At 56.6% G+C, this 14,212-nt stretch overlaps 2 protein-coding genes across 5 annotated transcripts in view; one reads left to right on the top strand and one right to left on the bottom strand.

The window, feature by feature from the left end:
- The window catches only part of Gpc1 (glypican 1), a 28,699-nt gene extending 16,236 nt beyond the window's left edge, over window positions 1–12,463 (top strand). Inside the window, exons 1-9 of one of the 2 annotated variants that reach the window (XM_031368458.1) lie at window positions 1,167–1,336; window positions 5,590–5,748; window positions 7,118–7,506; window positions 8,210–8,375; window positions 9,285–9,415; window positions 9,550–9,669; window positions 9,768–9,901; window positions 10,147–10,322; window positions 10,621–12,463. In XM_031368458.1, the coding sequence (XP_031224318.1) occupies window positions 5,640–5,748; window positions 7,118–7,506; window positions 8,210–8,375; window positions 9,285–9,415; window positions 9,550–9,669; window positions 9,768–9,901; window positions 10,147–10,322; window positions 10,621–10,853 (1,458 nt within the window). In that variant the 5' untranslated portion in view covers window positions 1,167–1,336; window positions 5,590–5,639 and the 3' untranslated portion in view covers window positions 10,854–12,463. Of the gene's footprint in view, window positions 1–1,166; window positions 1,337–5,589; window positions 5,749–7,117; window positions 7,507–8,209; window positions 8,376–9,284; window positions 9,416–9,549; window positions 9,670–9,767; window positions 9,902–10,146; window positions 10,323–10,620 lie in introns of those variants that run through there. The other variant, XM_031368457.1, reaches the window with a different exon arrangement.
- Window positions 12,464–12,752: 289 nt separating this feature from the next.
- Window positions 12,753–14,212, bottom strand: part of Ankmy1 (ankyrin repeat and MYND domain containing 1) — a 48,543-nt gene continuing 47,083 nt past the window's right edge. For all 3 annotated transcript variants that reach the window (XM_031368455.1, XM_031368454.1, XM_031368453.1), the window contains one exon: window positions 12,753–14,202. In XM_031368455.1, the coding sequence (XP_031224315.1) occupies window positions 14,035–14,202 (168 nt within the window). In that variant the 3' untranslated portion in view covers window positions 12,753–14,034. The remainder of the gene's footprint in view (window positions 14,203–14,212) is intronic.

The following is a 14,212-nucleotide window of genomic DNA, read 5'->3' on the forward strand; positions in this document are numbered from 1 at the left end:
TAGCTAGCCCCAGTTCCTGATGAGTCTGTACCCTGCTGAGGCCAATGAGCCAGAGCACCCGCTACACCCCACCCCCACATCTGGGCTGGGGCTAGCACTGAGGCAGAGGCCTGGTCCACGAGTCCTCAGAAATGCGGGACAGCACCACGGCCCGAGGGGGTGGGGGGTCCGCAGCCGCCTACTGTTTCCAGGGAGACGGGGGCGGTGCTGAAGCGCCAATGAAGGCTGCGGGAGGAGGTGCGTCCCAGGGAGCCGCCTTCAGCTGTGTGCACCAGTGAGACTGCCACTGCCCTGCTGCCCTAGGCTGCGGAGTCCACCACACCGGCGCCCCCTAGGCTCATCTTGGCCTTTCCTGCTAAGTTCTGCTGCTCTGCATTTGCCAGGCCACTTCATTGGCACTGGAATCGCGCTGCTTGCTATCCGGAGTACATCCACTGCTGGGGACGCCATTGGAGCGGCCGTGGGGAAGGGGGTTCTAAAGCCAGGAGGGTGCCCGCTAAGCTGGTACCAGGCTAAGTCTGCTAGTCGCCATCTCCATCACCATTCCTGTCTGCATCCCCCTCCCCCATGCTTTCACCTCTCATCTTCGGTTCCATTTCTCGCAGCTGTACCCCCACCAGAGCCTGTCTCCGTTTCATCCCCTTCCCAGCAAGAGCTTGGTCACCAGCCTTGATGTCCACTCATGGCTCTCAGCTCCCACCTCCATCCCATCCCCATCTCCCTGAAGTTGTCCTGCACCATCCTAGATACTCCTCCCTAACCCCATCCCTCCCTCTGCACCCCCACAGGCTGCCTGCCGCAGCCCCCTTCTTGCAGCAAGTCCCCCTTCCTCTACTGAACCCACCCTCCCTTTCACCCCCGCCGCCGCCCGCCACAGCCTTAGCGCCGCTTTTCTCCCTCCTTTTCTGCCGCACCCACTGCGGCAAGCCCCTTCCCCGCCAATCACATCGCCCTCTCTCCCCTCCCTCCATCTCTTGCTTGCCGCAGCCCCCCTCCAAGTGCCCCCCTCTGCCTGCCGCAGCGCTCGGCTCTCCGCGTCAGCCGCGCCCACTGCACCAGCGCCCCCTCCTCACTGCGGCGCCAGAGCAGGCGTCTGCATCTGCAGCTCCGGCTTATCTTACCGGCTCCAGCTGCACAGAACCATCCCTGGTTGCGGAGAAGGCAGCGGTCCGAGTTGCAGGTGTCGCCCGGGCTTTGTTCGCCCGGGGCCTGGCCAGATGCTGGAGAGGCAGCTGGCAGGAGCCCTTGCCTACCCGGAGATGACCCCTCCCACCGAGTCCATAGAAGTGCCAGCAGCCGATGCGCCCCAGTTAGGGGGTCCCAGTTCGTGATGAAGGTTCTTCTTGGTGATGTCATTTGGGTGAACTGGAGGCAGGGGCTTGGGGATCGTGAAGGCATGGGGTGGCAGGTGTGGAAAGCATTGGGGGTGGGGGGGGGGTATTGTGCTTGATGCTTTTCCAGTTTCAGAGATGGAGCTGAAATGTCCTCCCTCGGGGACTAGACAGGTTTGTTGGGGAACAGGAGTAAGCAGTAGTGAGAGCTCCCTGGTGCCTGAGCAGTGAGTAGTCCCTCAGAAACTTGGGCCATTTGCTCCAGGCTGTCCCATGCTGGAGACCCTCCACCTCTGGGGCTGGAAAACCCAGGAGCACAGAGAGCTGGTTTACTTCTGCTGCCCCACCAGCCCCTGGGGAGGGGAGGGTAGCCTGTGCCTCTCCCTTAACTGGTGCTGAGAGCTATCCTCAGGGCATCCCTACACTCCTCCAAGCCATGCCGGCTGGAGTGTTTTAGAGGCAGTGAGGTAAGCGGGCTTTCCATTCTGCATTCACCTGTGAGCACAGGAAGCTTCTGGAAGAATGGGCTGGAGGGGGGTAGCATGACTCTGCATTACCTTGAGAAGGGTGGAGGGTTTCAAGGCACTGGGTCCCTGAGGTGTCAGGGGAGGTGAGGTCAGAGATGTCTGTGGGTAGCATCAGGATGCTGGACTCTGCTAAAGCCCTGGGGTGACTGCGGATGATGACCAAGAGGGATGCTACCTCGGTGAGGGAGGAGCAGGAGCTGGAGCTGTCAGCAGGTGGCAGGAGGGTGTGACCCTGAAAGGTAGGAAGCCACAGGCTGCTGTCTGCTCTGGAGAATAGTGGGGGGCTTAGGAGGGGGGTGCAGGCAGCCAGATTTGGGAGGAGGTAAATGAGCAGTTGCTGCCCCATGGGTTTGCTGCAGTGGGTGCCATGCTGGGTGTCACAAGAAGCAGGGGCTTTGGAATTTGGGGGGCTTTGGGGTTAGGGGCAAGGCTTAGAAAATGGACTAAGGTGGGGGAGATCCGACACGAGCAAACAGAACCCTCCCCCCCCCCAAATAAAACCTGAGAGCACCAGGGGAGGGCAGTGCCCCAAAAACCATGGAGGGAAAGATCTGGAAAAATGAAGTCAACTCTGATAGAGATGGGCGGGGTCAGTGGGGAACAATACGGCCTCTCTGCTCCCACCCACCTCCAGGGCTGGGAAGGGGGGAAGCTGCTGGTGGGTTCATCCCTTTAGGGTAGAAAATTACGTTTCCCAGGGGAGTGAACTGAGAGACAGTTCCTGTAATTGAGATGTACTCCAGAGCTTTCCTAGAAGTGTAGAGAGCCTGCCTTGGCTCTTCTGATGTTGAGCACCTGTGGTTCCAGTCTCAGCTGGGCTGGGGCTCAGCAGGTAGCTAAGAAGCCGCCTATCTTTGACTCCTCAGCAGGCAGCCCTGCCATGCGTGGGCTTCTGGGCAGCCTGGCCCAGCCTGCCCGGGGCCCTCAGGCCGGTGCCCGGGCTCTGGCTCCGTGTCTTCACTCCCGTGTTTGTCTGAGGAGGGAGGGAGGGACGGGGGCGGTGCTGGGGCAACTGGAACAGCGCAGGTCGCCGCCGGGCTGGCTGGGTGAGGTGGCCAGGCAGAGCCAAGGGGCTGCAGGGGAGGCCATTGGATGGGGTGTGCTCATAGTAGCTGACCAAGAGTCTCATGGGTCCCATGTATCCAGAACCTGGCATGGAGTGGGGCAGGTTTCTGTTTCTGAGTGTGTGTCCTTATTTAACTTCTTCCTGTTTCAGCTTCGTTCTTCTGTCTGTGTGGTGAGGGGTGGCAACTGGGACCACCAAGACGGAGAAGGATGTCAGAGGAGCGGGAACCGTGGGAGGGGCCAGGAAGGCTGTGCCCACCTCTCTCTCGCCAGTGCTCTGTTGTGCAGCCTGGTCCTCAATTTTTTCCACCTAAAACCTTTGGCCTGCACACATGCCTTTCCCTGAGTGCCCCTGTCACAGCTGAGCCCAGGATAGCCCCATACTGATAACCTGCAGCCTCCATGCCCAGAGCTTGTTGCCCACTCACTGCCGGATTCGGGGATGGGTCTTCCTCTACAATGCCCCCTACGATTCCTCCTCTAACAGAAATGACTCAAAGAGAAAGAGGTGGCCTGGAGCAGAGCAAACAGAAAGCCCTGCTGGGCTCTGCCTCTTCTTGGGCAGGCAGCCTGCTTACTGATTGATAACCTTCTGCCCAGCCCTCCCTACTCTGGAAGGAAGGGAATTAAATGGATGTAGATCAGGGGGCGGGGCCCAGGCTTGCAGCTCCCAGCTGTCTGGGCCCCACCCAGCTCTTTCTTGAGGTTGGGTGCTTGATAACAAGTTGGTTCCCAGGACCTGCAGCCCCTGTGAAAGGCCTTGGGCAGGAGGAAGCTGAGTGGTGAGAGCTGAGGGTACCCAGTAGGGGAGTGGTGGGAGAGGCACTCAGTGTGCCCCTCCCATCCCTGACTCCCTTTTCCCTTGACTCCCCCAAGCACCCTTCTGTTCTTCTACCAGCTGTCAGCCACTACCCTGCTCTCTGGGCCTTTGGGGACCCGGAGACTCAGCCTGAAAGTCCCCACAGAGTTCTGGGATGAAGCACAGCTCCCATACCTCAGTAATCAAGGGGAGAGCTAGACCAGGCCCTCAGCCTGAGACCTGGGAGAGCAGACCTGCAGGTTGTACTACCTGGGGGTGGAGGGGTGGCCTCTAACACCTCCCCCAAGATTTCCATCTTTAGGAGCCTTGGCTTCTAGGGATGTATACCTCCCATGTCAGGTCAAAGTCACAGAGGCCATATACAGTTCCACTCTGCAACATGTACATACACACACACACACACACACACACACACACACACATACACACCCCATCCAGCACACGTAAATGCTTGTGCTTATTACTATATGCTAAGGACAAGGATGTGATCAAACACTTAAGGGTGAATTCAACCTCAGAATCTCTCCCCAGTCAGGGATCTCCAGTTTAGTTGGCTTTCATGGAGGGGGGGAGTGACAATTCATAGAAGCCAGGCCTAGGCCCCCTAACACATGCTGGTCTCATCCTGAGGTCACAGATCTTCTGCCCCCACAAACTTATTGACATGCCGCCCACTCCCCTCTGGCTCAGAGTCCTCCACCCCTGATGGCAGCCTGCAGTATCACATCTTTGAGTCCTTCACACCCCACCTTTCTCATCCCCTCCTACTTTTCCATCAGCCCGTCAGCAAGGATAGGGCAAGGCAGTCTTTGCTACCCAGGAGCCAGCCCTGGCACCTACCCTGGCTCTGGAAACACTGCACCTCATTGGCTGCCCAAAACATCCAAGTCAGCATCCCTGCATGGGGGGAAGCTTCTAGAATCCCTGCTGACCCCTCCCTCTTCCCAGACCTTCTAGCTACCCCTGCCTCTCCGCCTGATCACCTCTCTTCAGGCTCAGAGACACCAATGTGACCCTGGGAGAAGGGAGTAGATCAGATCAGGGTCAGGCACAGGCTCAGTGAATCTTGGGTAACTCAGTTTCCCGACTAGGACAAAACCTAATCTCCAAGCCTCCGACTCCCTGTAAAAGGAGTCGCTGTAGCCTTAGCAGAAGGGTTCCCTCTCCCGTGGAGGAGACTCTCGGATTTGAAGCTCCCTAATGTGTGCTATGTAAGACGATGGAGACTGGGAATGTGTTCAGATGGTGGGAGCCTTAGGCCAGGATTGAGTGGCTTCTGGTTGGGACCCAGTGCCTGCAGAGCAAGCTTTTCTTCATCCCAGAATGCTGCCAAAGGCCCTGCACAATGCTGCCACAGGCCCTGCAGAACGTTCATAGGCCACTGCACTCTGTTGTCAGTCAGGTGTGGAGCTAGGTAGCCTCTGAGACTGGGCTGCACCAAGAAGAGGCTGGATTTCTTCTTCCTCCTCTGGGCAGAGGCATCTGCCAGACTTGAAAGCCTCTGCCAGGTTCCTAACCTAGGTCTGCAGCCTCTCCCTCTCTGGAATATCTGAGCTGGCGCTCAGGGAGCCCTGCTGTGACTCTCCTTGCATTCCTGAGATGCTGGGCTGTGCCACACTGTCTGCCTGAGGCTCAGCCCTCTGATAACTCACAAACACCCATGGTACCCCATCCCTGAATCTTATCAGGGGCCTTGGGAGGTCAGAGGCACTGCAGCCAAGCCTTGCCCTACAATGTGCCCCCATCTCTGCCTTCACAAAGTGCTCCTAACCTGAGCTGAGCCCTGTCTTGGGCAGGGCATCCTGGGCCACTTTTCCCCCTCACGCCACCCTTTGCCATCCCACAGGTGAGCACCTGCGGATCTGCCCCCAGGGCTATACCTGCTGCACCAGTGAGATGGAGGAGAACCTGGCCAACCACAGCCGGATGGAGCTGGAGACCGCACTCCATGACAGCAGCCGTGCCCTGCAGGCTACACTGGCCACCCAGCTACATGGCATCGATGGTGAGTGGGGACTTGTAAGTGTAGGGGAGGAGGACCCAGAGGCTAGGATTTGGGTGGTTAATGCCAGAGTAGGGTTCCCCTCTTCCTGCCAGGCTTGAATAGAACAATGAACCCAAGTTGTCGTCAGGGCCTTAGGGAGAATTGGGCCTGCCCCTCGGAGGGGAACAGCTGAGCTTGGGGTGCCTCAGTGTCCCAAATAGAGTTTCCCTCAGTACCTACAGAGGGCTGGCCTACATCATCTGCTTCTTCTGGGGGTCCCCTTGGTAGGCCCACTATCCCAGCTACCATCCCCTAGTCAGGAAGCTCAGACTGAAGCCTGAAAGAGTACAGAACCTTCCCTGAGGTGACCAAAGAGGTAGTCACCTTTCAGCCAGGGGCAGAAAGACTCCTGTGTGCTTCAAGAGACCAGGTTAGCTACTTTGAGCATCAGAAAGCAGCAGCCCAAATATTGATGGACTGTCCCACAGGCACTGTATGGGGCCCTGGGGTCATAAGAGTCCCCTAGAAAGTCCCTCCCATAAGCAGAGAGGTTTGCTGACTCCAGAAGGGAAAATGTGGACTGGGAAGCCGAAGAGAGTAAGCATATGTACCCAGCCTGTCTAACCGCAGCTGGGCCATAGCTTCGAGGGTTTAGAAATCCCAGCAGATCAGAGAGCCCTAAGCATCTGCAGATTCTTGACACTTGTTGGTAAGCCTTCCTTTGTTATTCCGTGTGGGAGGGAGGAGCTGAGCAATCACAGACCTTGATCTCACTTCCAAAGACGATGCCACAATCAGGGCTCCATCCCAGAGATGTGGAGAATGGTGACATTTCCCTTGAACCTCAGAATCTGCAGCACATGCTCAACACGTTTCCACCCTCACCAAAAAAGTATCCATGTGGGGTGCTGGTTTGCAGCTGGGCAGATTTGCTGGAGAGCGAGGGGGCGGGGGGAGGCGGGGGGGGGGCGGGGACTGCTTGGATCAACGGAGAGCATTGGGGCGGAAGAGAGACAGGGCAGTTGGTGGCTAGGCAAGGCTTACTCTGGTCTCCCACACACACACACACACACACCGCCTCCCACCCCCCAGAATCAGTGAATCTCAGCATCTGTTGGTTCCTAAGGCCCAACTCAGAAATGGCCTCTGGAGCTGGAGGCCTAAGTACACAGGGGCCCATGACCCTAGAGAGGACACTCCTGACTTCTGCACCTCTGCTGAGGAGAGACAGGCCTCTAAGAGCCCAAGAAAGCCTCTGCAATATGGTGTCCAGCTTTCATTGACTGCATAAGCAGGTTCTGAGAAGCAGGGAGGTATTCTGTCCACGAGTGGATTGGCAGAGGAGCAGGGCCCCCCCCTCAGGGGGTCATTGCCTCTCCTCTGTGCACAGACCACTTCCAGCGCCTGCTGAATGACTCGGAGCGCACACTGCAGGAGGTTTTCCCTGGGGCCTTTGGAGACCTGTATACGCAGAATGCTCGGGCCTTCCGGGACCTGTATGCTGAGCTGCGCCTCTACTACCGTGGGGCCAACCTGCACCTCGAGGAGACGCTGGCCGAGTTCTGGGCACGGCTGCTGGAGCGCCTCTTCAAGCAGCTGCACCCCCAGCTGCTGTCTGACGACTACCTGGACTGCCTGGGCAAGCAGGCCGAGGCGCTGCATCCGTTCGGGGATGCCCCTCGAGAACTGCGCCTGCGGGCCACGCGTGCTTTTGTGGCAGCACGCTCCTTCGTGCAGGGCCTGGGTGTGGCCAGTGATGTAGTCCGGAAGGTGGCCCAGGTACAAATACTGTCCAGGGCTCTTGAGTAGACCCCCCCCCCGGGAGTCCCTCATGCTGTGCCCTGGGTGCTTGGTATCTCCCACACTCAGTCCTGTTCTCTGAGCCTCTTGGCTCTTAGGCTCATAGCTGCAGCCCATTATCATTTGCTTACAGTGGGTCCTCAGATGTGAGTCCACTTAAAGTCTATCCATCTGCTGCCCAGTCCTGGACCCTTAGCCAGATGCGGCTCTGGGCAGGGTGGAAAGGGCCATTGGTCGACTGGGCTCAGGAAACAGGAAACAAGAAAATGATTTAGTTGACCTTCCATTTAGTAGAGCAAACGGAGGCCTCTCAGGCAAGCCCGGTAGCTCACTGAATGGGACAGCACGTGGCAGACCCACCTGGGGAAGGGTATGGGGAGGGCACCGGCTTTAAACTGTATTGCCCCCATCTCTAGCTAGGTGCGGTAAGTCACCTGCCAACCTCTCGGTTATCTGCAGCAAAGCCTAGTGACAGCAGTATGCCATACTGTCCTGGGACTGTGACCCTGAGGTGGCCTGGGCTAGGCAACATCCTACAAATGGGTTAGAACAGAGCCTAGATATTCTGGCTTTCATCCCAAGCCTCCCTCATTTGGGCTCCCTTGTTGGGCTTCCTCGGGGCTAGCTGGCCAGCAGGTGCACGAGGACTGCAGGGGGCGCTCAGGCTGCCTTTGTTCTCCAGGTACCTCTGGCCCCAGAATGTTCTAGGGCCATCATGAAGTTGGTCTACTGTGCTCATTGCCGGGGAGTCCCTGGTGCCCGGCCCTGCCCTGACTATTGCCGAAATGTGCTCAAAGGCTGCCTTGCCAACCAGGCCGACCTGGATGCCGAGTGGAGGAACCTCCTGGGTGAGCCTCACCCCCAGGCTGTCTGGCCTGTCCTTGGGAGCAACATACAGAGGTCCTGGGAGACAGTAGTCCCTGGTGTGGTCCAGATGAAGGCTTGAAGGCCTGATGGGTGGGGCTTTGGGGATCAAGGAACAGATTTCATTGACATGTGGTAGAATACCTGCTTCAGCATGCATATACACCAACACATAGGTGATATGTGGTAAACCCATACATGTACATGTACTTAAATATATACAATCTGGCATGTATATATGTTGCACACAATGGGCCAGTCTGTGTGGTGTACAGTCTCCCTGCCCATAACAGGTGTACTTACATGCACATGTACTGGCATAAGGGAAGTTGACATCCACATATGTCAAGACACATGAATCACTGTGTACCTCTGTTAATATGGGGCAAATTAGCATGCATTACCTGTCAGCACTGATATGTAGCTGCCATGAGCTGCTTAGTATGATGATCTGACAGATGTGCTGGCACTGTGAGCCAGTGTGTGTATGCTGTTACATCTGTGCTGTATGGAAGCATGCACATGCAGACACTCAGTTCATGTGTTCAGGGTCTGGTGTGAGGCACATCTACATGCATATATATGTGGGCACATGGTGGGCCAGCAGCTATTCATGTATGTTCAGCACCTGCATGAGCTAACACGGACATATATGGAGACGAACTAGGCAAGATTGCCAGCTGTCCTGTGCGTTCATGGAAACCTATGCTTTGTGTGGGGGTAGCCACTACTGATGAATGCTCAGAGTTGCACATGAGTGTAAGCTGGTTCAGTCGGAATGTGAGCTCATGTGACCCTCTGCTGACCTTTACCTGTCACTGGTGCTGGTTGAGACTGTGTGTCATTAATGTGCACATGTGATGTATGTGCGTACGTGTTAACACCTCTGCCAGACTCCATGGTGCTCATCACTGACAAGTTCTGGGGCCCGTCGGGTGCGGAGAATGTCATTGGCAGTGTGCACATGTGGCTGGCGGAGGCCATCAATGCCCTCCAGGACAACAAGGACACACTCACAGCTAAGGTGTGTGAGGACTGGGAGCGGGGGTTGGGGGGCAGGCATGCCACTGAGCATTGGGAGGATCTGTCCCTGGTATGGCCCTCCCTGAGCCTGAGAAACCCCGCTGTCCCTCCAGAGCCCCTTTGGTATCTCCCTAGGTCATCCAGGCCTGTGGAAACTCCAAGGTCAATTCCCATGGCTCAGGGCCTGAGGAGAAGCGTCGCCGTGGCAAACTGGCACTGCAGGAGAAGACCTCCACAGGGACTCTGGAAAAGCTGGTGAGCGTACCGATCTCAGTGGCCACCGCATATCTGCATAGGAGGGGCATAGGCAGTCTGTCCCCAGGTTCCTCACTGCTCTGACTGCCATCCAACAGGTCTCTGAGGCCAAGGCCCAGCTCCGAGACATTCAGGACTTCTGGATCAGCCTCCCAGGGACACTGTGCAGTGAGAAGATGGCCATGAGTCCTGCCAGTGATGACCGCTGCTGGAATGGAATATCCAAGGGCCGGTAGGTACCCACCACTGGCCACATCCTCACGAATGCCCAGAGCATGGGAAAGTGGCCTGGAGGATCACACACATTCACCAGCTCCCAGCAGTGAGCACACACCCCCTACCATGGAGCCTGCATGGGTTACCGATGCATTAGAGGTTCACTGGCTCCCGGGGTGTCGAGGGGGTGCAGTGGGCCTTATTTAGACTCCTTTGTGAAAGCTGACGTAATGAATTGTGGCTCCGGCTGTCCTGTTCCAGGTACCTACCTGAGGTGATGGGTGATGGACTGGCCAACCAGATCAACAACCCTGAAGTGGAAGTAGACATCACCAAGCCTGATATGACCATCCGGCAGCAGATCATGCAGCTCAAGATCATGACCAACCGTTTACGTGGCGCCTATGGTGGCAATGACGTGGATTTCCAGGATGCCAGTGAGGCCCGCCAGGGCTGGGGTGGGTTGGGGAGGGATCTGCCCTGCTCAGAAATGGCAAGGTACAAGGCCTCTCCAGACTCCTCTGCCAGGGGCCCTTAGCCCTTTGCCCTCGTGGATGCTGTGTCCCTGTAGCACAGTTGAAGCCCAGCCTGGATATCAATCTGGCTATAGTGAAACGGGTGGGAACAGCAGGAGGCAGGCCTAGGAACTGTGTCTTTGGGTGCAGCAAGCTTCAGACTCCCAGGGTCACCTAGCACTGGGTAGAAGAGCCTGCTGGAGCCTCCTGTCTCCCCCAGGTGATGACGGCAGTGGCTCCGGCAGTGGTGGTGGATGCCCAGATGACACCTGTGGCCGGAGGGTCAGCAAGAAGAGCTCTAGCGCCCGGACCCCCTTGACCCATGCCCTCCCCGGCCTGTCAGAACAGGAGGGACAGAAGACCTCAGCCGCCGCCTGCCCAGAGCCCCACTGCTTCCTCCTGCTCTTCCTCTTCACCTTGACCCTTGCAGCAGCCAGGCCCAGGTGGCGGTAACTGCCCCCTAGCCCCAAGGACTGTCTTGGCCAAAACATGCAACAGACCATATTTAATTCCCTTGGCCTTCGAGGTCCAGGGCAGGACAAGGAGACAGTAGCTCTGAGTGCTGGGGCAGGGTGCATGGGGTCCTGGCCTCCTGGGTCTGGCCACGCCTGTCACCCTAGCTTTTAATTTTGTATCAGGTCAGCTGCAAGCCAGTGTCCCCAAAAGCCATGTATTTCAGGGACCTCAGGGGCACCTCTGGCTGCACACTCCTCCCCTACCCTCCTGCACCACCCCAGAAGCTCATGAGGCCAACCAGAAGGGCGGCTGTTAGCTATAACCCATCCGAGACCTCAAGTGAGCCTGTGCCTTCCTCTCCTGCCTCTTCCCCTTGGGGACTCCCCACCAGACCCCATGGGCTACAGATGTCAGAAGTTGAGGCCTGTCCCGCAGCTCCCCAGGAAGCCTGCAAGGGATGCCATTATGTCACTGACCAGGCTCTGGCAGGGCCTTCAAGTTTATGCATGATACCTTCTGCTCAGAAGAAGCTCTGCAGCCAGGATCCCTACACACAGCAGACCAGGACCCTGTGCCATTGTGGAGCTCAGTGAATCGGGTTCTCAAAAAAGACCCGCTGTGGGGTTCCTCGAGGGTGACATAGGTGAGGTGGCAGCTGGAATGGCCACACTATGTTCAACTCTGCCACACTGTTTGAGGGTATGTTCCATCCCTTCAGATGGGCTCACAAAGACTGGCCTTGGGGGGTCCACGTCGGGAGCCTCACTTCAGGGGAATAGCCAGCCACGTCTAGCCCCTATCCCACTTAGAAAGGTCACCTGGCCACGGGGATGCTGGGTGGCTGGTGAAACTTCAGCTCAGGATCAATGGGACCTGGCACTGCAGGTCAAGAGGATGCCTGGGGCCCTTCCTGACCCGGGCAGCTCTGCAGGAGCTGGGGGAGCATTGAGAGTCAAGGGCTTTTACAGACATGCACATTCAGACCCTCAGTGTCCTTGTCCACTGAGCGCTACATCTCAAGTCTTCCTTGACAGCACTGGAGAGGCTCAGGGTACCACTTGGAGTCTGGTATCCTCCTGTGGCCTGGAAACCTGGGGACGCCTGGCTCACCAAGGCTGTCAAGGTTCCATCTTCCCTTCCAGGGCCTTGGGGATGCTGAGTTGCTACATCCAGGAAGACAGTGGTCCTGACATGCAGAAGGCCTGGGAAAAAGGCTGCTTAATGCTTTTTTTTTTTAACTTTCTTTTTGTCACTGGGTTAGAGAGGCAACTGCCAGCACAGCACCAAGGCCAGCCCAGTAGTCGGGTACCCTGGTCCAGGATGGGTATTGTCCATAGTTGGTCTGTGGGTTTGTTGGGCCCCTGCCCTGAGCACACTCACCCAGCCACAACCCTGCTAGTGCCACTCAGGCAGGGGCCCCGGGAGCCAGACCTGGACTCTGGGATGCGTGCCTAGGTGTCGAGGGCACAGTAGCACCCATGCTGTGTGGGGCCAGTGGCCAGGCTAGTGTGCCCTTTCTCCATGAGGCTCCCTGTTGCTTGGGGCCAGTGGGTAATGTGTGTTCTTTGAGTCCTTCTATGAATTAAAGGCTGGAGACCTACAGTGGACATGACCTCGTGTAAACTGGGAAGACTGGGTGTATGTACGTGTAAACATGATATGTGTAGAATCCGGCCAGTGGTTCTACTCGGGTCGGTGGGTTTCTTCAGACCAGAGGTTAGACTAGACCTGCTGACCTGAGTAGAACTGCTGGCCAGATTCTACAGAATGGCGCCCAACGTGAGAGAATCTGGCCAGCGGTTCTACTTGGGTCGGTGGGTTTCTTCAGACCGGAGGTTAGACTTAGACCTGCGGAATCAAATGGGGGGAGAATAAAAGAAAGACACAGAGGCCAAGTTGAGTCCCAGTCAAGGCATCCCATTTACTTGAGGGTATTTCAAGCTTATATATGCAGGCACAAAAGTGAAACCACAATATCTAGACATAATATATGCATAACGTAAATACAACAGCAGACGTGGAGACACCAGGTTCTCTGCAGATTCCTTTCTCAGGCAGTCAGTTCTGTTTACATTCAGCATGTCAGCAAACAGGAGATGTGTCAGGAGCTAGCTGTAAGTCCGTCTCTTGGTTCCAGGATGGGCTTCAGTGTTGTGGGCCCCACAGGTGGCCGGCTTCAGTCCCAGGTGTAAGCTCTGCCACCGAGCTCAGGCAAGAGGGAGGGAGCTGAGATAGGGGGAGGGGTGCAACAGATATGCACACAGATCCAGAGCATGTTGGAAGGGGGTTGAAGATGGGGTGCCCCTGTAGCAAAGTCCTGAGGTTTCCATGTGGTGGCAACCATTGAACATCTGGGAAGATACCTGTTTGTGCCAACTGGACATGCCAAAGTTCATGGGAGGAGGGGGCCAGGATACCAGAGCCAGACAGCCTGTGTGGGCTCCACCAGTCTTCCACCTCTTTAACTCACCTCAGTGTACATGCCATTGTCTTAGCCATAAAAAAAGTTCTCATTCCTGCCAGGGTGTCTCAGAGGTACCCAAGAGAGCCATGTAAGGAACAGGGATGTCCTGATACACCAATCTGTCCCAAGCTCTCCTACATCTGCAGAAACATTCTAAGTAACTTAAGATACTCAGGGCTAGTTCACCCTCACCCCCAAGGAGCTGGCCTGTCCCTGTATACACAGTGCCTACCTCCACTGCTAGGAAGCTCACTCAGTAGCCCAGACTCAAAGAAGCCCTGCTCGGCCATGTGTCATGTGTGCTTTAACAAGAATGGGGGCCCACACTGCTGCCCAAGTACGTTTTACAGTGTTGCCATTCAGTGGAGCCTGTATAGGCACAGGGAATCAGGCCCCACCCCATAGGCTACTGGGCCACAGCTCCCAGAAGGGAGGCTCTTCCAAAGGGCACAGCTCTGGCTGGGCATTAGATTCCCACCCAAGGATACTTGCAGTGCCCAGGCCCAGGGTAGCAGCTGTGTCCTCACTCTCTGCCTTCTTATAAGTTCTGGGAAGCCCTGGTGCCAGGTAGCCCAGTGTTTTCCTGGGAGAGTCCTTCCTCCTTGAATGGCCAGAAGAGATAGCTATGGCATGAGATAGAGGCTCAGTATAGCCTCCCTGTGGGGAGAGGTGGGCATGTTGGTGCTCACTGGTGACTGTAGGTGGAGCACCATGTCAGGCAGTCCAGCAAGCTCTCCTCCTGGACTCCTGCTCTGGGTTGTTTTTGAGCTGGTCACTCATAGACACCTGGTTCTTCTGTTCCATATTCTTTTTGAGCTGGTCAGTCATAGACACCTGGTTCTTCTGCTCCACATTCTTTTTGAGCTGGACACTCATAGACACCTGGTTCTTC

Source organism: Mastomys coucha, unplaced genomic scaffold (assembly GCF_008632895.1).
Source record: "Mastomys coucha isolate ucsf_1 unplaced genomic scaffold, UCSF_Mcou_1 pScaffold14, whole genome shotgun sequence".
Taxonomy (NCBI): Eukaryota; Metazoa; Chordata; class Mammalia; order Rodentia; family Muridae; genus Mastomys; species Mastomys coucha.